This window comes from Convolutriloba macropyga, chromosome 7, assembly GCF_964194025.1.
Source record: "Convolutriloba macropyga chromosome 7, txConMacr16.3, whole genome shotgun sequence".
In the NCBI taxonomy this organism is placed as follows: Eukaryota; Metazoa; Xenacoelomorpha; order Acoela; family Convolutidae; genus Convolutriloba; species Convolutriloba macropyga.
Genome location: NC_134474.1, coordinates 25,912,999 through 25,936,127, shown reverse-complemented (window position 1 = coordinate 25,936,127; position 23,129 = coordinate 25,912,999). Strand labels below are relative to the sequence as shown.

Here is a 23,129-nt window from a genome sequence, read left to right as displayed (position 1 = left end):
TGGTCCCTTGCGTTGTGGTGCAAGCAACAATCTCACCGGATGTTACGACGGTCTGCTCGTGACAATTTCATAAACGTAACAAAATTGAGCTGTTCTGTTGCTGCTCATTTAACCGCGGCTATATCCGATTATTTTTTTAAGCGGTGACTATAACGTTAATAACTTTCAAAACAGTACTTGTGCATACTTTGAATTAGAAGCTCATGACTTAACGGTTTAATATTACAGAACGACAGCTGAGCTGAGATTTCGCACTCAAAATTGCAAGGAAATTGAACTTCAGTTCAAAACATATTAATATTGCACCGTACCCCACGCAGTTTAATATTATGTGAAACAAGGCATCCATGATTGCGTGTGTGTGCGCGTGTGTGTGTGTGTGTGTGTGTGTGTGTGTGTGTGTGTGTGTGTGTGTGTGTGTGTGTGTGTGTGTGTGTTTGTTTGCGTGGGAGATGTGAAATTTTTAAGATCTATGTCCATGTACTAAGCTGGGGATCAAAACTGAAAAGATCAAATTTTCATACATTTCTGTGACAAACCAGGTCGTGTTTTGCGAGGATTAGGGCTTGTATAGCCTTATACGAGGTGTTAGACGCCGTTACAATATTATAAACGGACAACTGCCTCCGGGGAAAAGAAAACAGTTCCAATTGTAACAAATAATTTGTTTGCGCTTAACTCAAACGTAATTCAAGAACTGGATTCCCACCACGTGCATCTACAAAAGGCAGTTTAGGTTAGATGCCAAAATCCGTTTGGTATAATTTATAACAATTATTGGTTTTCGTATTTAAATCCATTACTATTCATTGTTTTTAATTAATTTTTTCCATTATTTCTGACGGTTAGTTAACAATGTACGCAATATACGCTGTTGATGATACTTTAGTTTTATTCACGCCAACACACGGGAACTGTTCATGATTTGTAGATCAAATTCGTTGGGTTACTTTCGTGGTGACAGAAACAACAAAAATCTGTCTTTGTGTTAGAAATAGTCATTGCGATAGAAATGCCCGCTCATATTTAATTTTAGTTGTTTATCATTTTAGATCTGTTACGTTTGTGCCCCCACCCCCCAGTACGCCATACACCCCCAGATATAGAGCACGTGCCCTTGCATAGTTAATCATTATGCAAAAATATGGCACGTCAGTCTTAGATGATTGAAAACGTTTTATATTGAACACCGCATACTGATGTTATAAGTTAGAGATCATAATCAACCTTTTTATAAAAAAACAATAATTAATTCAGAGACAAAAAACATGTTTAGAATGTTTAACTACAACGAAGCGTTTGAAAGTTTAGCCAGAAAGCGTATAAAAACTTACTATAATCAAAGCATTCTTTTATTTTATTTGTTGTGAAGTTAATGTAAGAATTTTCCTGTTACCTTAGTTAGTCTTGCCGAGCGTTATTTGAAGAAGCCCTTATGATTCAAAACATTACGGCAGATACTGTGCTTGAATTTTGTGGAAGTAAATAAATGCGTCCAAGAGACACTTATTCGTACAAGACACATCATGTAAGTTTGCTTAGTTTTGCATATTAGCAATTAAGGACCATCGCTAAAAAATTCAGACTTTATATGCAGAATGGCGAACGCAAAGGAAGCCGAAGTAAAAGTAAGCCGACAGAGAAGCAAGTCGAAAGTTATGCAACAGTTATGTAATCTATCAGAAATAATACATTGTTAGCCGTTGCAATCAATACTGCGCGTAGTATTATAGTGCATAATGTATTCCAATGCACCAAAGAAACAGAAATACGTCAATTTTTAGACATCTAGTGGGTACGGGCCTTAGTGGACCGCTGTCCATGGCCATGCCTCTCATCCGCTGTGGGATGTAATCCGGAAACCGCGGGCCGGTTATCGCGGCAAAGCCGCGACGCCCGCGAAGCGCGCCCACCGGACCGCCAGGGGCAACTTAAAATACGGGTATCCCAAAATTTTGCGGCTTACTTAACCTCATTTTCAAAATTCGGCGTGCTTGCCTATCGGCTTGCTTGAACACCGCCATGCAGAATCTTGACAACGGTTTTCAGCCATTGTTCATCTGCTTTCTATTTTCATTTCATTCTTGACTTTTGTAACAAGCTTGGATTTTGAATTTGATCGGCTATCCTGGTCGGAGTTTTCATATTTCTGATCAAACTTTTCAATCGTTTTTCAGCACTAGCGTCCCTCTATTATTTTTGGTGAAATCTTTTCAAACATTTTCTCAGTTTACCTGAGGTCGGTCTTTGTCCATACAGATCTTGTCCCATAAGATTTTCTTGTTCTAAAACTTTGAAGCTCATTCTGGTGCATAATGCATACTGTAACACCAGGAGTTCTTTTTTAGCTGTGTTCTGTATAAAAAGCTGAGCCTGCTAGCCTGAAAATTTTTCTTTAAGATGCGTTTGTCAGCAATGTGCTGAAGTAGGAAGATTTCGACAAAAAACATTTATATATGGAGTTTATTTATAGTTGTCTACATGGTTAAAGTTTGAGTATACTGGTTTTCTATGTTGATAAATTGATTCGATGTGATAAAATAGGACAGTCGTAGCTGCCTCTGCAATTGAGTTTAATGCCAAGCGTAATCATAGCGTAATCATTTCCATGTAATCACAGGACTGCGTCTGTTAAGGTTATACCTGACTGCATGTGATAAGATTACTCTTTGTATTAAAATTATATCCAACTCTCTTTGTTAAGACAAAACAACCTCTATGTGTTAAAGTGGGCAACAAATTTTGACGAATGACGGATTAAAATGTCAAATTAACGCCAACGAACAAAGGTCTTCGACGAATCAATCACTGTGTTGCTTCATATGAACAAACAATGATAAGATTTGTTTCATTTTTGTCCTAAAAATAAATTTTTATGATGTAAGAATTTCTGGTTTTGTTTAAAATAACATATAATGCACTTAGATGCCAATATGTCTGTTTGTTAAACCTTCAAAGCTTAATTTTTTTCAAAAATCTTGACGTTTTTCCCAAACATCTTAGACCGCGCAAACAAGCTGTCAGTCAGCACAATGATTATCATGTACCTCTCATAGTATTCTGACGTAGGTCAATAACCAACCAATTAATAATAGGATTTCAGCTGGATCAATGTGCAACTACTAATTGGATGCCGAAGTCAAAACCTGACTGATTACGCACACTAAAGGATTCAGTCATTTGACAAACAGTACACTAGTGCAAAACAAAAACTATGCAAGGAACCATATCTTTTCAAAAAAACAAAGTCGGCTACACCCTATCCTAATACATTGGAACAACTATAGCTAATCTAAAAACATGAAAAACATCTTTGCTAACGCATAAAAACCAGTGAACTAATCATAAAACTCGTAGAAGACTACAACTGACCCCTATACTTAAAACCAGTCAAACAACTCTTTTTAAAATTATGTTGGCTATTTTCTACATTTGTGCTTGTTGTCGGCTATAATCTTAATATATGGAGCAGGCTATAATCTCAAAACATGAAGTCAGCTTTATCCCATCTCAATACATTCTAATTAAAACTGTATTAAAGTAGGACACTAAGTTGTCGAGGGCCACGCGTTATACTCTATTATATTAGATGGGGTCTTCTCCCCAGCCCTCCGGATGCTCTGACGAATACTTTATTTCTCGTTAAACTTTTGCAGTAAAATGAGACAGTTAAGCTTGCCTCAGCTTTGAAAGCTCAACAAATCAAAACACAGAACTAAATACGAAAAGCCAAACATATATACCCTCACCTATTGTAACTATCTTATGACCAAAATTGCGGGTGATTCTGCGACTTAAAATACAGCTCAGTTATCAACAATAGGTTTGAAATTATTATTAGTCAACTATAGCCGACACAAAAACATAGAAAAAAATTTAATATTACTAATTGAGATTTGACTAACACATATACATTCAAACGTGGCGAATACGCCCTTATTGACATACCGCCTTCTTTCCAAAATTCATTGGACTATATATGAAATCGTCTGAAAAATTTTTGTTTGCCGAATGTTTAATTGATACAAAAGGAACTGATGACAATCAATTGAACCACAAGCAAAAGACTCTTTCTCACAGCCAGAAGCACTTTACAAATTGATATCATTTCTGGGCATCGTATATCACTTAAAAGTCTTAACCCTAATGTTCAAAAGATTGCCTTCCCTCTAATTTAGAAAAGTCATATTTTTTTCGACCATCTGAACAGGTGATACCTTTTCAAAAGGTGAAAGACAAAATTGAAAAATCAACTGATGACAATCAATTGAACCCAGCTTTTGCAGGACTGGATGAAATCAATTTTGACATATTTGGAATTAATTTAACAATGAGCTAGTTTGAAAAACATGATTGCACAAGCAAAAGTTTTTTCCCATAGCCAAAAACAATTTACAAATTGATATCATTTTTCGTGCATCGTATATCACTTAAAAGTCTTACCCTTAATGCTCCAAATATTGCTTTCCTTCTAACGTAGAAAAATTATAATTTTTTTGATCATCTGAACAGGTGATACCTTTTCAAAACGTGAAAAAAAATGGAAAACCTAACTGATGACAATCAATTGAACACAGATTTTGCAGGATTGGATGAAATCAATTTAGACTTTTTTGGAAATAATTTACCAATGAGTTAGTTTGCAAATCATTATTGCACAAGCAAAAAAATATTTCTCACAGCCAGAAACACTTTACAAATTGATATCTTTTTTGGGCATTGTATATCACTTAAAAGTCTTACCCCTAATGTTCCAAATTTTTCCTTAACTCTAATTTGCAAAAATCATAATTTTTTTATGGGATCTCTTCTGTCCCCCACCCCAGTGCTTTTTATGGCCCCCAGTTAAAAATTAACTGGGGGAGAATTAGAATAGATCCTTTTTATGATCTTCTGAACAGTTGATACCTTTTCAAAAGGTGAAAGACAAAATTAAAAATTCAATTGATGACAATCAATTGAACCATGATTTTGCAGGACTTGATGAAATCAATTGAGACTTTTCCGGAATTAATTTACCAAAGTGCTAGTTTGCAAAACATGATTGCAAAAGCAAAAATTTATTTCGCACAGCCAGAATCACTTTACAAATTGATATCATTTTTAAGCATGGTATATCATCTAAAAATCTTCTCCCTAATGTTCCAATTAATGCCTTCCCTCTAATATACAAAAATTTTAAATTTTTTTTGATTATCTGAACAGGTAATACCCTTTCAAAAGGTGAAGACAAAACTGAAAATTCATTTGAAAACACTCGCTTTACTTCTTTATCTGAGACGCGAGTTAAATGCAACGGATTTCAATCAAATTAGGAAGCTGTAATTCAACGGCTCACTCTGGCGTTGGCAAACTTATATCTTTTGGGCTGCTATTTCTGAACTCCTTTGAAAATATTATAGCATTAACGAATTGGTACTATTGGGAATTAATTGGCCCATAAAAAATGGCGCACAAAAATCGTTTGATTGGCTAAACTTTAAACTGATTATTGATCACTGAACATGGGTTTCAACACTAAAGCAACTTCGTTCCGATGAAACATAGAATTGTCCTCTTACACGTGGCGTTGACTGATTTTTAAAATCTGATTTAGTATTTTGCCAGGCGCAAATAAGATATTAATAGACTTTCCCTGGCCCAAATTAGATCGCTACTAAAAATTCCTTATTTGATGAGAAACTAACAAACATTATCTCCAGAAAATTTCTGAAAATCTCCACCTCACAACTAAAAACCTTAATAAAAACTTTACTAATACATCTCTTTCAGGTTGCAAAATACTCATTCTTTCTAAAATTGACGAACCTTAGTCCGTCAGCTTTAACAAAACAAAAGACCCTTCGGTAAAATTGTTACGACAAATGAAAGCTAACAAATTCATTGGTCCATTAACGACACTAACTTTTTACATTTTCTTACTTGATTTACACGTAAAAAAGTGTACCAATATTTTTGTTAAGAAATGAAAGTTGTAACAGTAAATTTACAGACTCTAAACAGAAAGCGGACCAGCAAAGTAACTGCTGGAAAACGTACAAAATAAACCACAAATAAATTAAATTTTTTCAGGCGCGAATAGGAGTTAAATAGAATTAATTTCCGTGGTCCATAATAGGCCGCTACAAAAATTTCGTTAGCTTTCGAGAAATTAGTAATGGCCACATTCTCTCAACATTATCTCAAGTTAAAGATGCAGCAAAAATTCAACGCATATTAATATATCTCTGCGTCACAATAAACAATTTAATAAACGACTTTGAAAAAACTTCTCATTCGCTTTGCAAAATTTTCATTCTAAAAATGACGATTATTAGTCCTTTAATGAAACAAAAGACCCTTTGGTAAAACTGTTACGGCAAATGAAGGCTAAGATTTTCATTAGTCCATTAACGACAGTACTACTTTCTTACCAGATCTACAAATACAAGAGTTTTCCAATTTTGTGTTAATAAATCAATGTGGTACCAGTAAACTTAAGGACTCTAAACAAGAAGCGGGTCAGCAAAATAACCGTTGAAAAATGAGCAAACAAGTCCACAAAAATTAATTTTTTTGCCAGGCGCAAATAAGAGTTAAGTAGACTTTATTTCCCTGGCCCAAATTAATTGGCCCAAATTAATTCGTCCTAAGTTGAATCTTTGACAAAAAAGGACGCCGCCTTAAAAAAGGTACAGGATATCGTTTTGCAAAATAGCGAGGCCAGAATGGGAGAACTAAATGCGCACTTCCGTTGTTATCGAAGTTATTCACATATTTGCTTGGGGGTGTTATGCATTGATAACAAGATCTCAAAGTCCAACGCACTCGCAGAAGCGTTAATCGAAAATCGGATGCCCCTGATCGGTCACGGGGCATGATATACATGACCACGCAATGGTGTTGGCTTTATATGAATAGTGACTTGATTGTCATGGGCAATAGGGCGCAAATATTACACTGCAATGGGTAATAATCTTCAATCTGTCACTCCCACTACTCGATTTTAATCAAATAAACAGTGTACCAATCACATTCAGGAACTCCAAATAATTTGTGCAGTCGCCTTCACTATGAGAAAAACGAATTGAACTTTTGATGCACCAACAGATCGCTTCTCATAATTTTCAACAACGGAAGTTTGCAAAAAAAACGATCAACGGATTTAAAATGATGAGTCTCATAGAAACCTACATCTCAAATCAAATCAGGGAAATCCCAATTCAATTCGCTTCAATTATACTGGACTAACCGCGATTAAACTGGTAAGTTTTGGAAGATTTTTCATATATTGAACTATTTATAGGCCCAACAAATGATCACAGGGCAACCAATCTTGTAGAAATATTAAAACAAACGGCAAGGAAAAGATTATCGGTTTTGTAAAGCATCTTTAAAAACTTGTCAAACATTTAATAGAAAATCTCCACTCCTTAAAAATTGATGTCAGTTACAAATATGCAATAAAAAACTGGCCCGTTATTCGATGCACATTACGGTAGTAAAGCAAATCGTCCGTTTATCAATATTAGTGAAATACCAAATTACTTTGATTTCTCTGACAAATGCGTTCGTCAATATTGTTAGACGAAGAAAACTGGGTAGCGAACGAACATCAAAGTGATTTTAAAGTGGTATGGAGCGTGACTAGAGTTTTAAAAATATGAAGCAACTGATGGGAATCTCGTTTTTATTATACACAGAAAACATGTGACCCTGGCCTGAGGTCAAGAGTGAGTCGTTCAAGTCCACCTGCCAGAAAAATTCAATTTTTTAGCATAAGGAATTTGCAAAATTGGAACGTGAAGAGCAGAAAAAGAAACGGCTGTGAAGAAGTGTGTAGATCGGAGAGGCCCCCGTGCGGCTAATCAAACGATTGAGCAAGAAATGAGCACAGAAGAGTTTTTTTTAAATCATGGGCTCCAAGATAATGGAATGCATATAAAAGAACAATGAAAGCATTGTTTGTTTTCACGAAATCAAATGTGGCTCGTGAAGTGTGTGTTTGCATAACTAAAGTGCCAGTAAAATAGGCAAAACTGCACAAAAAGGCTTTAATGAAAATCACACTTCCTCGAATTTCTCACAAACCAAGAGAAACTAACATTTTTCCAACTACACCACGTGATACTCTCAGTTATTTAAACCCCTCCAGACCATCAAGTTCGTTACTGTGTGGTCGTACAAGACATAATCCGCAAATCATTGGATTTACCTCTTCATCCAACAAGTCAATAGATCAAACGAGAGGGAATATCTTTTAGCAGATTATGTCTCCTGGTCCTCAAACTTGCTCCGCCAATCGTACCCGGGCCGGCCGAAGATTGTGCCCAAAAAATAACGGGGAAAGAGTGTAAAGAGTGTAAAATAATATTTTTACACCGTTAGCGCCCCCCTTATTAAGGGTGGAATTCCATTTTAAAGTGTAATTTTACTGGTTTAATTAAAAAGAGTGGAGGAAAGAGTGTAATAAGAGTGGAGTAAACAGCGTAAAGAGTGCAAAAAAGTGTAATTTTCTCAAAATTACACTCTTACACTCATTGCCCTGCTACTTAAGAGTGGAAATCACTTTACATCTTTATTATCGCTTAATAACGGTGGAATACGGGTGGACACATGGGCCCGGGTAGGATGTGTATCACCCTACGACCCAAAAGATCAAAATAATGGTGTTACAAGCCCGGTGATATCCACATTTGAAAATGAAGAAGACCAATCTAACGACATTGACGTTGACTGAAAAACAATAAAGACTTACTGCACAAAATATGGTACGAAATATTGAACAACAAACTTTTGCTTGTGTTTTAAGTTGTTACTTTATCACTAGCTAGTCATAGCCAGTACATATACTTTGTTTGTTTTGCAATTACTAATTTTCTGCCATTTTTTATTTGAAAAGTTTATCGGTAGCATTCATAATTTTAGCGACATCAGCAGAAATATCAATTTTTTTCAGTTATCATCCTATTTTTTTTGGTGAAGTAAAGTTGGGGTTTTTGCTGTAGATTTGAAGAATTCAGTTAGATGATCAATTCTTGTTTATTTATGCTTTTTATTTGATTTAATTGCGTCTTTTCTCTTGTATACTCATTGACTTTGTTTAGTATCCTTCCTAGCTCAAAACTTTTTCTATATTATTTTGGAGGATTTCTTTTTTCTTTTGGTTCCCGTGATCAGTTCCTCAATAGGATCAGTTGTTCAATTGCTCCGTGTAAATCACTCATTTGTTTCTGGAGTTAATTTTTGCCTGGCAAACCAGGGTGGTAAAACTTGAGTACAACGCCATGTCATTTAACATCCTAAAAACTGCTATTTGTAGATTTTGATAGGGAAACTTTTTGTGGAACAACTTGGTAAGATCGAAATTCTTGTCAACTTGCTTACACCTTGTTAAAACTTCGCACCAAACAAGTTGAAGTAATTTGAACGAATCTGAACCAAGTTAGATATTGAAAAAAATTTGAAAAAAAAATTGAAATAAAATCCTACGTTGGCCATTAATTAGCAAAAATAAGTTTTTTTTACCATGCTAGTGTTCTTCCAATAAGGTAATTCAGTAACTTTGCCGCAGCACTTCGCATGGCTCGAGTCACACCGGAGAGGAAAAACCACACGTTCTATAGTGGAAAAATTTATAGTATCTATAGTGGAGAGTCAATTTTTTGGATTTTGCTAGAGCATTATTTCAGAAATTGCTTAGATAATACTGATAAATCTTGCTGGCACTTGTTTTCGAAATCCAAAATGTGACATATTGGTTTGAGTTCTTGACTGTGCATCTATCTTATGGAGATTTTCATTCTTTTCTGAAAGGAGCTTACAAAGTTTGCAGAAATCTTGATGCTTTCTTGGCAAGAAACTTATCAAGATCTTACAAGATTTGTCAGATTTTAGTACGTCCCTTGATCAAGATGCTTGAAGAACAGTTGCACTTTGAGCCAAATGTTTTACGCATCAATTTGTCTCCATCGTAATGATTAATTAATTAAATAACTGAGTCTTAAAACTAGCGTAAGCGGAATATTTTTTGAAGAGTTTGACAGTGTGTTAATATTGCAAGGGAGTTTTTTTTTTACTAATGTGCGTATTTTTTTGGTTGGGTACACATAGTTTTAACCAATTTAACAGACAATTCGAAGTCACACTTTTATTTTTTGCTACATATTCTATGACGTCATCAAGAAACTACAAACTCTCTCGTTCCCTGATTCGGCCAAGGTAGTGACTGAGTATCTAGTTTTTTAGGGCCGGTGCAAAAAATATTTTAGTTCCGGAGCTCCCACCGTTTTTCTTCTTTTACTCACCATGAAATAGGTTTGATAACAACACCAAAATGCAAACATGCATAAATTATATATCCGAAATTTCCTAGTTGATAATTGGTTCTTCCTTTCATTTTGCAGTAGAAACCAAGCTGATGATCCAATTACATCGATACATCACACTTTTACAAAGCCAGAAATGGAAGCCAGGGACAAATTTTTTCTCTTTTTGTAAGTTTTCCTATGAAAGAGGTGTAACAAACAATTCACAGCTTGCAATTTTTATCAACCTCAACTCACAAACCCCAATCTGACTGTGCGGGTATATGATTTAACCATCATCATGCCAATGTTGAAATGAGTATAATTATCAGAAAGATTAAAATATTTTTATATATATATATATATATATATATATATATATATATATATATGTATATAACATATATAATATATATATATATATATATATATATATATATATATATTCACTACTAATGCGTGTAAGGTTCTGTGCCAGCGAAAGATTTTAGTTTAAACCAGCAGCTGATCTGTATTGAATATCGTCTTTGCTTACAATAAAATGCGACACTACTTTTGTGTATTTTTCGTTAGCGGGACAGATAATTTAACCAAGGATAAACATAGCGTGCATTATCTTTTTTGTATACAAGACAAATGGAACGTCAATGGTGCTCATCGAAGCTGATTATGTATTTATTTGCTTTTCTTTTCATATAAATCATACCACATTGCGCTCACACATTATTTCTTTGTTAATTGCGAAACACCTTACGATTGATTCTAGCCCTGTTTAGTTTACAAAATTAACATGTCACAAACTACCGAGTTTCATCACATACTTTACCGACCATTTATTACAGTTCTTATAATAATAATACTTATGATCCTCTCCACATATTTTCAACAAAGCAGTCTAATTTCAACCTCGTCGTATTTTTTGATGAAATTGCCCAGACCTCAAACAGAGAATCCATACGATTATTTTTGTCAACATAATTCTACCCGGTTCCTTCATTTCAACGATATTGACATCTATGGCAATGGATTCCTCCACAAATTGGTTGATTTTCTGCACATGGGCTTCATGGCGATTGAAACTGACAGAAGATTAATTGATTACTCTCCCAGTTTGGGTAGATCCGCGTCAGTTGGAGTTATAGCTAATCCTTCATGGAAACTTGGTAACCTGGTGGAAATGAGCAGATTTCTTTTTGCCAAAAAATCTAAGCAGGTTTGTTGCATGTTTCAAGACAAATGTTAAATGATTTTTTTCCAATATGAATAATTGTTTTCATGCCACATATTCTATGAGGTCATCACAAAACTATAAACTCTCACATGACCTGATTAGGCAAATGTAGTGAGTGGGTATCTAGTTTTTTAGGGTCGATGCGTAAAATATCTTAGTTTCCAAGCCCCCATCCTATTTTTCTTCTACTAGCCTTGAAATAGGTTTAATAACGACAACCAAAATGCATAAATTATATATCCAAAAATTTCATAGGTAATAATTGCTTGCTTTCTTTCATTTTGAAATAGAAACCAAGTTGATGATCCATTTACATCGATACATAACACTTTCGCGAAGCCAGAAATGGAAGCCAACGGCTTCTTTTTTCTCTTTTTTTTGCAAGTGAAAAACCATTTACAGCTTGTAATTTTTGTCAAATTATACTGACAAATACCAATCTGATTATTCTGTATATGGTTTAACCACCATCACGTCAATGCTCATGTCGTACAGAATTCGTTTTTTGTGCTAGTTAGTTGATTTGCTAGGCGATTTGCCAAAACTATTTGATCCGATTTTCTTGTGTAATCGCGACGCGAATTCACACTTATTTTGCTAGGGGAATTAATTCTATTCGCGTACCAGTATTCAGTGGTATTAGCTCTGCGAATACAGGTTTTACTTTTAGACTAGTGATTCGCTTAGCGAATATCAAATTTAAGTAGCTCTTTTAGTTTGAGTGTTTTTTAGCGAAATTCGAATAAAAAAGAGATACAACTGAAAACTATATTAGATTAGCAAAAATGAATATCAGCGTTTAACTAAAATTTTGATCATCAATTTCATCATGCCACAATTATAATTAAAAACGAAATTGGCGGCAAAACAGTTGAGCAGACAACATGAACAGACAATATCTCAAAACATTTAGTAAACAAATTGAAAAAAGAACGAAGGACAAGATTTGATCTTTAAATTGGAAGTGAATAAATTTAACGATGGAAATGAACTAAAAAACTAACTAAATTAGAATTAAATAAGATTACTGACATCATGAAATGTCCATCTATCCCACATTTCCCCCTCAGCAAAATAAACGAGACGAAGTGTTGTTTATAGCAAAAGATTAATAGAATATGTACTGGTTAATAAAATAATACAATAGTGTTTTGTAGTGAGCTTATGTTCAATCTGAATCGGAATCTGAACCGTCATGCTGTTTTCTCGCCCTTCATAAATGGGGAAGACGTAAAATCGATTCGGGTGCGGCTGATTAGGTGAACACGGTCGCACTTGAAAATTTAATTGTTCTGTATCTTGATTACGAGCAGCGGTATTTTTGATTGTAGAGATTACGGATTTGTTCTTTATTTGCTGTTTTTCAGCATCTGGCGTCTCTTTTGTCGTGATAGGGCGTTGTTTGCCGACAGATTTGTGGTGCAAGTTTGAGTAGATGCCATAAATTCATCTGATTTGTTGATCGATGGCGATGATGTTCTCCGTTTTTGTGATGGTTTAGTAGTTGTTGTAGCTCTCATAGCTCCCATGCGTTTGGGCCGACTTGGTGGTTCCGCGATTATAATTGAAGTTTGTGGAAGCGTCATCGGTAGCTTGAAATTAGTAGTTGTTTCGGATGGTGGTTTTGGCGGCGCGGGTAAAACTACCTTCGGTTTGGTGGGCATTCTCACTAGCAGTGCTCTTGACGCCTTGGAATGAATAGACGATACACAACTTGTATCGTCGTTGAAGCGTCTCTGCTTTATTTTCTTGTTGCCTTCGAGTTTCCGCTTGGCCTCTTTCGCATGTCCATTGATTGATTCCTCTGCGATTTTCCCCGTTGGAATTTTGGTCTACGCTCCGCGTAATGTTTCAGGTCTGTTTGTCTTTCGGCTTTAGTGCCGAATTTTGCAAGATCAGAATTCCTAAAGGTGACTTCTCTTTTGCCTAGTTTCTTGATTATGGAAGTATGATCATTGGATTTGATGACAGATGACCGTGGAGCCAGTACTTAATACGACCCGTGTAAACACTTCTTGGATCATTTTGATTTGGGCTTATTTTTGGCCAGTTTGAGTGTCAAGGATGCCTCTGTTCTTGGCACCGGCAATCCAACATTTGGTTGTGTCAGAGTGCGGGCCTTTTTTGCATCCTCGTTGCAACGTTTTCTAGCATCTCTACTGATTTTGTCCCGCTGTTTTTCAAATTAAACAATCATTTCTCGTCTCGTCATCCCATTGCTCGTCTGATATTTGTTCGTCCCAGCGGGCTGTCTTCAGTTCTAATTATTTATGTAAAATTGATTTATATGTTAGAGTATTGGGATTAGGTTCAGTTGAAATATTGCTTAAAGGTGTGCTGGATTTTCGTCCAAAATGTGCCTTAAATGGCGAAAGATTGATTGTCTTTTGACGGCATTTACAGAGTTGATAAATAACTGAATTTATTGACGTTTTCAAATTGAAGTTGTTTTAATACAAGCTAATCAACTCTTGATTGTTTGTATTGGCCTCTCAATTAAACCAATAGCTCTGTGATCGTGTATTGGAGCTTCAATTATCTGTATATCATTTTGATTACAAAAGGCTTTAATTTGCTGACCGATTTGATACTGTACTTGATCTCATTTTGTCACACGAGGAATCCCATGCAAAAATATATAGTCTTGAAGAAGTTTCAAAATATTTTTGGTGCATTTGCTCTGTCAATTACTTCTGCTATTGGAAAATCAGAGAAACTGTCTTTACATACAAGGAAATAAACTTCATGGTTTTGTTCATTATAGATTGGTCCACCAAAATTTATTTGAAATTTTTCAGTGGTTACTTTATATATTTTAGTGGTGCCCATTTACTAGAGGGTATTGTAGATTTGAGTTTGTTACCAATCTTGACGCAAGGATTACACCTGGCCTTCTTGGAGAGTAGATCACGATGCATGAACAGCCATAATACGTGCACCGGCTTGTCTGTCATCCCACAAACCACTTGACGAGTGGCGTTTATGGCTTCCACATACGCATCGTTGATGGAATTCGAAATGGCGGTTTGATCGTCCACACAAACAAAGCCATTCTTCACATTTAGGTCTTTCCAGTAGCTGTGGAAGTATGGACTTATTTGGCGGCAGCGGTCCTCGTTACCAGTATTGACACAGTCCCTCAACTCTTTAAGTATGGCATCATTTGAGGCCAGGCTGGCCATGAGGGTGCTCGAAAATATCTTCGAGGCTGAAGTGTTGAATGCATCTGTGTACAAGTCGTCACTGGATGGCGTAGCTACATTAGTGATGTCTTTTCCCGGTGTTGAGGGTGTTGAGGCGCGGATGGTGCTGCTGATGGCCGGCTCTATCAGCAAAGCGATTTTTTAACAGTGTTGTTTTTTGATTTTGGATAGCGTCTCCTCATCTGATTGTGACGTCATTATTACTCTGTGAAAGGAGTTAGCAACTCGCTTAAACTTCGAGGAATGTTTTTTCAACTGATCAGTAGAGCAATTATAGGCAAAAAGCGAGGCTAGAATCTGGGTTGTCTCGTTTGTGGTAAAAGAATGACAGTAATTTGGTGTTACTTCGCTAATAATGTTGTCATTATTTGTAATTTCCGAGTATTCGAGATTTCGCGGTGCAATTTCACTGCATAATTTGTCGCTGAAATTTAAAATATTTGCGTCCGATTTTATTAGCGGATTTCGCTCCGCGAAATTAGTATAAAATTCCGTATTCAGCAAAAAGCGTTTCGCTCTGCGTTTAATAGAGTATAATTTAGGAACTATAAATTGTTCGTCGTAATTTGAGGTATTGACAGCTTTTTGCTGTCGTTCACGTGAAATATAATCTTCTAAACCCATTTTTGAACCAGGAAGATGATCCATCGATAAATCAAAAGGTAATAGACGAACATCCCATCGTGTAAGACAGCTATTATAAGATTAATGAGCTCTATTCTTTCTCATTATGAACAGAAATGCTCTATGGTCCGTTATGACAGTAAAACGTTTACTGTAGAGATCATATTTAAAATATTCAATAGACCAGACTACTCCCAATAGATCGAGTTCATTTATTCTATAACGGTCGTCAGTGGAATTCAAGAAACGTGAATCGAATGCCACTGTATTCCATCAATCTGGAGTTCGCTGCTCTAGTGCGCAACCTAAACCTTTTCGAGACGTGTCACATTTAATCCTTGTTTCAAGTTCTGGATTAAAACGTTTATTTTTTGTTGCTTCTGCAATTTTCTCTTTAATTGTGTTAAAGTGTTGTTCGTGCTCATCCGTCCAATCAAATTCAGTGTTCTTCTTTAATAATGGTCGAAGAGAGTGGCAAAGTTGAGACAAATTATGTAAAAATTTACCTAAGTGATGAACAGATCCCGTAAAAGATCGCGTTTTTTAAAGTTTATTGGTGATGTGAGTTGTTGAATTGAACCGGTTTTATTTGATAATGGAGTTATGTTCGACTGTGTGATACAATGACCGAGCCAATAATTTGATCTTTTGCGAAATGACATTTAGCCAAATTGATGCGAAGATTTACTTGACCGAGTTTAATTAAACATTTTATCACCGCCTAGCGTACAATCTATATCTTTCTGAAATTCGGCCGGCATATCAGTCAATCCATAGAAGCCTGTTTTGATACAATGACTGCCCGTCATATCGCCGCTGACAGTATTGAAATTGCAATGGCGGGCCCTATCAGCGTGAAAATTAGGTTGACTGTATGCGTATGGTCTAAGGTTGTAAAATAAGCCGTCTTTTGCGACGCGTTTGACAGTGTTTGAGAGATGAGTCAATTAATTTGTTTGAATTAGTGAGTCAATGTTGGGCATTAGGTATTTGTTCATGTGAAATGCTTTAATTAGATTTTTTGATTGAGTGATCTTACTTGACAGTAATGACAATTGGGGAGATGAAAAACTGATCAGAACAGTTGGAGAATTTTTCAATATGTTTTTCATTTAGCAGTTTTTCAAGTTCAATTTTTACTTTCTGTTGAAGATGGGTACTTTTCTTCCCATTTGATGAAATACACGATAGTTTTTGTGAAAATTTGAGTTAACCGTGTTGTGTTTAGATTTTCGAATTCTCGAGATTAACTCTGGAAATTTTTTTGCTAGTGATTGTTTTAACACACGAGGTTTTTCAATTGATTGCATTTACCTCACTTTTTGGACAAAGCTTTTGTGAAATTGTTCTTTCAAGCTAATGGAAGAAATCTCGTCCTAGGATGGGTCAAAAAGCTTCAGCAATGACTCATATTTTTGCTTTTAGGATTTTCCAATCATTAAAACTTACTGGCGTTTTCAAAGTTCCTAACATTTCCACAATATCATTTTAGAAAGATTTTAAGTCGAGTGGTTTTTTCTCTGAACACTGTGCTTGAATGCAGTTGAACGATATTTAATTTGAAAGTGACATATATATTATAGTTCACCCACTGCTGGAATCGAGCAGCAAATGAAAGTCTGTGTTGCCAATTGTTATTGTCTTGTTTTGCAGAGCGATTGGCGTGGGATTATTATGTTCTATCATTGCAATTTAATTGTCGTCTGATGAATCGTATTCAGAATTATACTGTTCTTTATAGTTTATGAAGTTCACATTTTGAATTTCTGATTGTTCTGTTGTCTCTGTTTTTTTGACATTATTGATGCGTTTACTTCGTTGAGAATGCTTAGAACTATTCTGTTTTTTTTCTGACTTACCTTTGCAAAAAGATTGAGCAGGCCACATTGGTTACATTTCTTACCCAATGCAGGGCAAAGCTGGTGATGCATTGGTGTTCAATTTTGTCCACAACCTCTACATAGGCCGGTTTATGCTCGATTGAATGTATTTCTGTTCCACTGGTTCTTTCGAGCATTCGCGCCGCAAAATCGATTGAATTGTTGTATTGCATTAATCCCGTTGCTTTTGTTGTTGTTGGTCGAGATTCTTTGCTGATTTTGATGGCCCTTCTCCATGTTGACAACAATGCTTAGAACTTTTTCGGGTTTCACTGTTTCTCTTAGAAGTTCTCGTTGTATGTCGTCATCAAGCATGTTGGTAATGAAAAAGTCCCGAATGATTACCTCCTCGCGGTTTTTGAAGTCACAGTTCTCTGCCAGCTCCATGAAAACACTAAAGAAATGCTCCACCGTTTTTCTCTTCTTCTGTTATCTTGAAAAATGACATAGCGACCAGAAGTGATATTTCTAGGCCGACTGAAGCCTATTTCCATCATTTTCCAGAGTTTCAGAGTTGAAAAATTGTAAATATTGTCGTGTGGAAATGTTTGCGTCAAAATGCGACGTCCTTCAGTTCCGATGCTGAGATAGAGAAAGAAGACACACTTCTGGTCACATAATGTTCACGGTCTTTCGCCAAACGGAATGCCTGCTTCAGTAATTTTCTAACTTTTTAATTCCTATTGAAGTTTCAACTGATTATTACGAATTTGTCGATCTCGCTCTGTATGTTCGATTGCGTCCTCAATAGCTATTTCGTATTTTGGTTTGGGTTGCAATCTAACGTGAGTCGTCTTTGTTTGAAGCAAAGTATCTAAAGTTAAGTTTTCTCTGGCGAGAATTTTTAGCTTCACTTGAACTCGGCTTTTTTCCCATTGTATCGGTGAGTCTGATGTAGCTCGTTCCCAAAAGGGTCCGACTGAGAGTGGAGTCTTGCAAGATTCGCGGACTGACTCTGCCATGTCGTACAGATTTCGTTTTCTGTATTAGTTAGTTGATTCGCTAGGCGATTTGCCAAAACTATTTGTTCCAATTTTCTTGTGTAATCGCAACGCGAACTCACACTTTTTCTGCTAGAGGAATTAATTCTATTCGCGTACCAGTTTTCAGTGGTATTCGCTCTTTGGATACAGGTGTTACTTTTAGAATATTGATTCGCTTAGCGGATGTCAAAATTAAGTAGCTCTTTTAGTTTGATCGTTTTGTAGAGCGAAATTCGAATAAAAACGATTCAATTGAAAACTGTATTAGGATTAGCAAGAATGAATATCAGAGTTTAATTAAAAGTTTATCCATCAGTTTGATCATGCAACAATTACAACTAAAAGAGAAATTGGCGGCAAAACAGTTAGGTAGACAACATGAACAGACAATATATCACAACATTAAGTAAACAAATCGAAAAAGGCATCAACGGCACGACTTGATCTTCAAATTGGAACTGAATAAATTTGACAATTGAATTGAACTAGAAAACGAACTAAATTAGAATTAATTAAGACTAATTAATTTGGCGCCGCAAATTGATACCATGAAATGTCCTTCTATACAAAAGCTCAGAAGAATGTAATTATCAGAATGATAAAATATATTAAAAATATGCATGGGTTTGGTCTATTCGTCCTCGCAATCAACAATTTAAGTTAACTTTGCAGTTTCACTCATTGCAACTAGGCAAAGGATATTTTCTCTTACAGAGATCCAAATGCTCCGCAAAAGCCTTTTCCGAGGGTGCTCAACGTTATCGCTTTTTATCAGCGGTTGTCTGTTTCATTTAGAACCTTTTTGCCTCACGTTTGAGTGCAACAGTGGACAAAAAAGACCAGTCATCAGTTGTGGCATAACTTGTTTTTATGTTTCCTAAGTTGACCAGAATACAATATTTCTCGATTTTGTGTTTTCAAGATTCAACAAAACTCATATTTTTAGGTCAACCATTCATGCGCAACTACCTGCATGCTTTCAAATACTTTGTTTATCAATTGGAAATATGTCGCAGAATATAGATCTGCTATTTTGGAATCAAGTTTTTAAAAACATTCTTTGCGACCACAGTGATTACGAAAGTCACGAAATCATTGAATTTCCAACATTTTTTTGTGTAAGATTTTTTTCCTCGTCATTGTTTCTATTGTGAAATGATCTCCATTGATTATCCAACGCTTTAGTGAGATTTCGAATAATCAAATTGATTCAGATAAAAATTTTGTTTTTTTTTCGAGAATGCAAAAGGAGTAGTCAGTTACTGCATCTTGCTAGAAAATGAAAATAAACAGCTTCTTCATACAGTAGGAAAGTCGCTTTTCTGTAGCAGTAGAAATACTGGATGTACACCTCCAGCCAATCACAGACTGAGAAGAAACTATTCTCTTTTATATAGAGAGAACTCCACTAACTATAGTCAGTCTAATAGAGTAGTTGCACGATGTGTTTACCTCTGACTCCGGTGTTAACTCTTTTATACATCGTTATAATTGAAGTATACCTTCAGTGTTTTACCGAGTCAGTTAGTCTGAGAGATATCGGTAAGCCTACTTCGCTAGCAGAAATAAATAGCCTTAGCTATTTATACTTTAAGGCTGTAAAAGTAGCCCACATCGGGCTGCCTTAACTGGTGCGACCAGTGAGTTAACAAACTAACCGTAAAAAGAACTCACACAAAACACACTAATCTCTTCTGAGAAAGAATTTTAGAAACAGTTTATAAAGTCTATTAATTTTTAATCATTTAAATTTTAAGAAAAAAGTGAACACAACCCCAACAAAAAGAAAGTACAAATTTCGAAAATGAACCATCACATTGGTCAAACTTCCTCAAAAACAGACACACACTCTGACGAAATACAATTAGCTGTTCTTACACGACAGAAAAAACGTCTTCAACGTGACATTTCACCCTTTGAAGGGAACCACTACCGACACCAAGAAGAATTAAATTTGCTTCAAAACATACCAAAGCAACTCAAATATCACTATTTTGCAGCAGAGTAACAGCCTCTCCTTTCTTTACCAGATAAAGCACCACAAATTTTACGAACTGCGTTTCTCTCATATCTAATTTAAATTTATGGAACTCAACCCACAAAAGGCTCGATTCTTGTTTTTTGTGATCCTCACACCAATATATATATATATATATATATATATATATATATATATATATATATATATCATATATGACACTTTATTTAACCCACTATCAGATACACTATTTGAGTTCCTTAACAGAGTATGGTGAGAATTACAACCCTTAGATAGAGTGGGTGTATTTAGAAAATCTTCTTTTGAATTTCTGAAATGTCTTGCTTCCACACTTAATAGTTCCGCTCAACAGTCACGAAAAGAGAGCGTACTCAAAAGTAGAAGGTTTCGCTCATCTTTCTAAAATATATGTAGCTCTGTCAAAGACGCAGACTTACATGAAGAAGAGATTCTCGATTCTCTTACACTTCTATCATGGTACATACACAAATTTTGGAAAAACCTCGTAAGACACAGCTTTTCAGCTACAAAATATATAGCTACGACATACTCACAGTTAAAATCTAAACTACCAGAAACACTACATTTTATTTATGATTCCAACTGATTCCCAAAAATTTTCGTAAATACCACAGAAGTACCATCGGAAACTATACAAAACTAACCATTAACCATAACAATATTGAAATAAAAAAAACTTAACGCAGAGAATCAAATATACGAACACATGTACAAACGCCGCCTGTCTACACATGTACAAACATCCCAGAGAACACAAATACCTCTCTGGAAGCATCACAGATTGAAAATATGGACACAATAATCCACACACAACCTACAGACACTTGCATTAACGAAACTACAGAAACAGACTTTAATTCCACACCATTAGATGATGGAACACTCTTTTCAACACATACAGTGACCACATTAATTGACCTTGACGATAATGGCCAAACGAATAATCAACCTAACGATAACAATCACGTCACTAATGATACCAGTAACAACAAAATTATTTATCAGAATAACCAACACAGACAACTTGTGAATTCGACTGAATTGACAAAAAATTCAGATTCATTATATACAACTCTACCTGCATTACCAAACGTAAACACACCATTACCACGTTTACAAAGATGAAACTCTATACATTTTAATTTTGTTACCGTCTTTTTAAATAATTCAACCAAACCGACTCTAGCTAACAACCAAAATATTCAAATCACTCCACACCAATAGTAAATGTAATTAGACAACTTAAATCACAAAATAATCAACAAACAATAAACGCCCTAACTCCTTATTATTATTTACAGGCGGCGTCTACACAAACACCGTCACCTGTAGCTTGCCGAAATACACAATTGATGTGTTTTTTTGGGAGGCTCAGTGCCCATGCAACAGTCTCTAGGACCGTTTGATGCTATTGATCATACTCACACAACAGAGGATTTCTTAAATGCTATCACAGCAAATATGGTAATGACGGCAAGACCAGAGCATACTGATTCACCACATCATAAAGCATGGATCCTGAAAGGAATTGCCACGATACAAACGGCCCTAATCGGCCCGTCACAACAATGGTACTCATATTTACCACTAGAAATAAAAAAGAACTGGCACGAGTTTTGCCGTGAGTTTCAAAAGACATTCGATAACCAACAATCGCAAACACAAGCAAAACTATTATTAGAAAGCATAACACGTGCTTCTGCTGAACAGATAAAGACACTAGCACTTAGAATTGAACAAATGACTCGGAAAGCATATGTTAATAACGCTCCAGATATGCGTAATGCACAAATGAATGACGCACTTGTCAAAGCACTTGAACAACAATTAGCCAGAATAGCTCTAAAAAAGACAGCAAACCACAAATGGACTGCATTGGAACCACAGCCTCCATTCGCACATTTAGTAGAAAAAATACATCAAGAAGATATCACGAGAACACACTTATATAGACATAAACTTAGCACAAATTCCGCTTTTTTCTTCACTTATTAATAACTTTTCTTTAGATATTGATCATCACACAATAGATGATATACATATGATGGAACAAGACATTGCACGTGGGATCAATGTAGTACGTCAGAAGTACTCAAATGATCCAAATTGTAAAGGAAAACCACTCTTCCTAAAATTTTGTAAGGAATGCTCACGGTCGGGACACAGCATTTTTACATGTTATGACAAAAGATACACAAAACCACTCGAATAACCTAATTTTCGAAAACAAACTTTTAATCAAGCGATAAAAGGTGACCAAAACCTTCCAAACAAACAAATCACATCAAACGATATGACCGCTAAACCACTACCATTTTTTTTATCGCTCTAGAAGCAACAGTAGAGATCACCGTGATAATAAAAGACACAGTAGGCCCAATAAATTTCCTTATTCAAACTCAAAACACTATTACGCTAACAGTAATTTTAAACCACCGAGTAGAAACGGTTCACCATAGCCAAGACCCTCTAACTCTCAAAACAAACCTACTTATAGCACTACTAACACTTTTTCAAATAATTCTGGACCACAATCACCTCACTATAATAGAGATGGAAATCGTTCACGACAACCATTTTCACGCAATCGACATCGCAATGTACGAAACTACATTAATTCAGTCTTAGACCAAGAAAAAATAGAAAACACAATGTCTAACACAGAAAATACAGAAACACAAAACGTTTCAGAAGAACATCTTCTAGAGCAACAATTCAATGCCTCACTCTTAGAAATAAATCAAGATACTCAAGACAAAAATTTTAACTGCCAAGAAGAATGCAACACTCTCACAGAAGAATACTTTCTTACTACATCATGTAAAAGTAGTGTTTTGGTATTTCCACTAGCATTATATACACAACAAACACCTGATCATACGAAAACAGTTTCTCCACTACA

General features: G+C 35.6%; 1 protein-coding gene across 1 annotated transcript in view; it reads left to right on the top strand.

The window, feature by feature from the left end:
* The first annotated feature begins 754 nt into the window (after window positions 1-754).
* Window positions 755-23,129, top strand: part of LOC142342176 (uncharacterized) — a 46,714-nt gene continuing 24,339 nt past the window's right edge. The window contains exons 1-2 of the mRNA XM_075393400.1: window positions 755-1,528; window positions 10,860-11,499. Of these exons, the coding sequence (XP_075249515.1) occupies window positions 11,077-11,499 (423 nt within the window). The 5' untranslated portion in view covers window positions 755-1,528; window positions 10,860-11,076. The remainder of the gene's footprint in view (window positions 1,529-10,859; window positions 11,500-23,129) is intronic.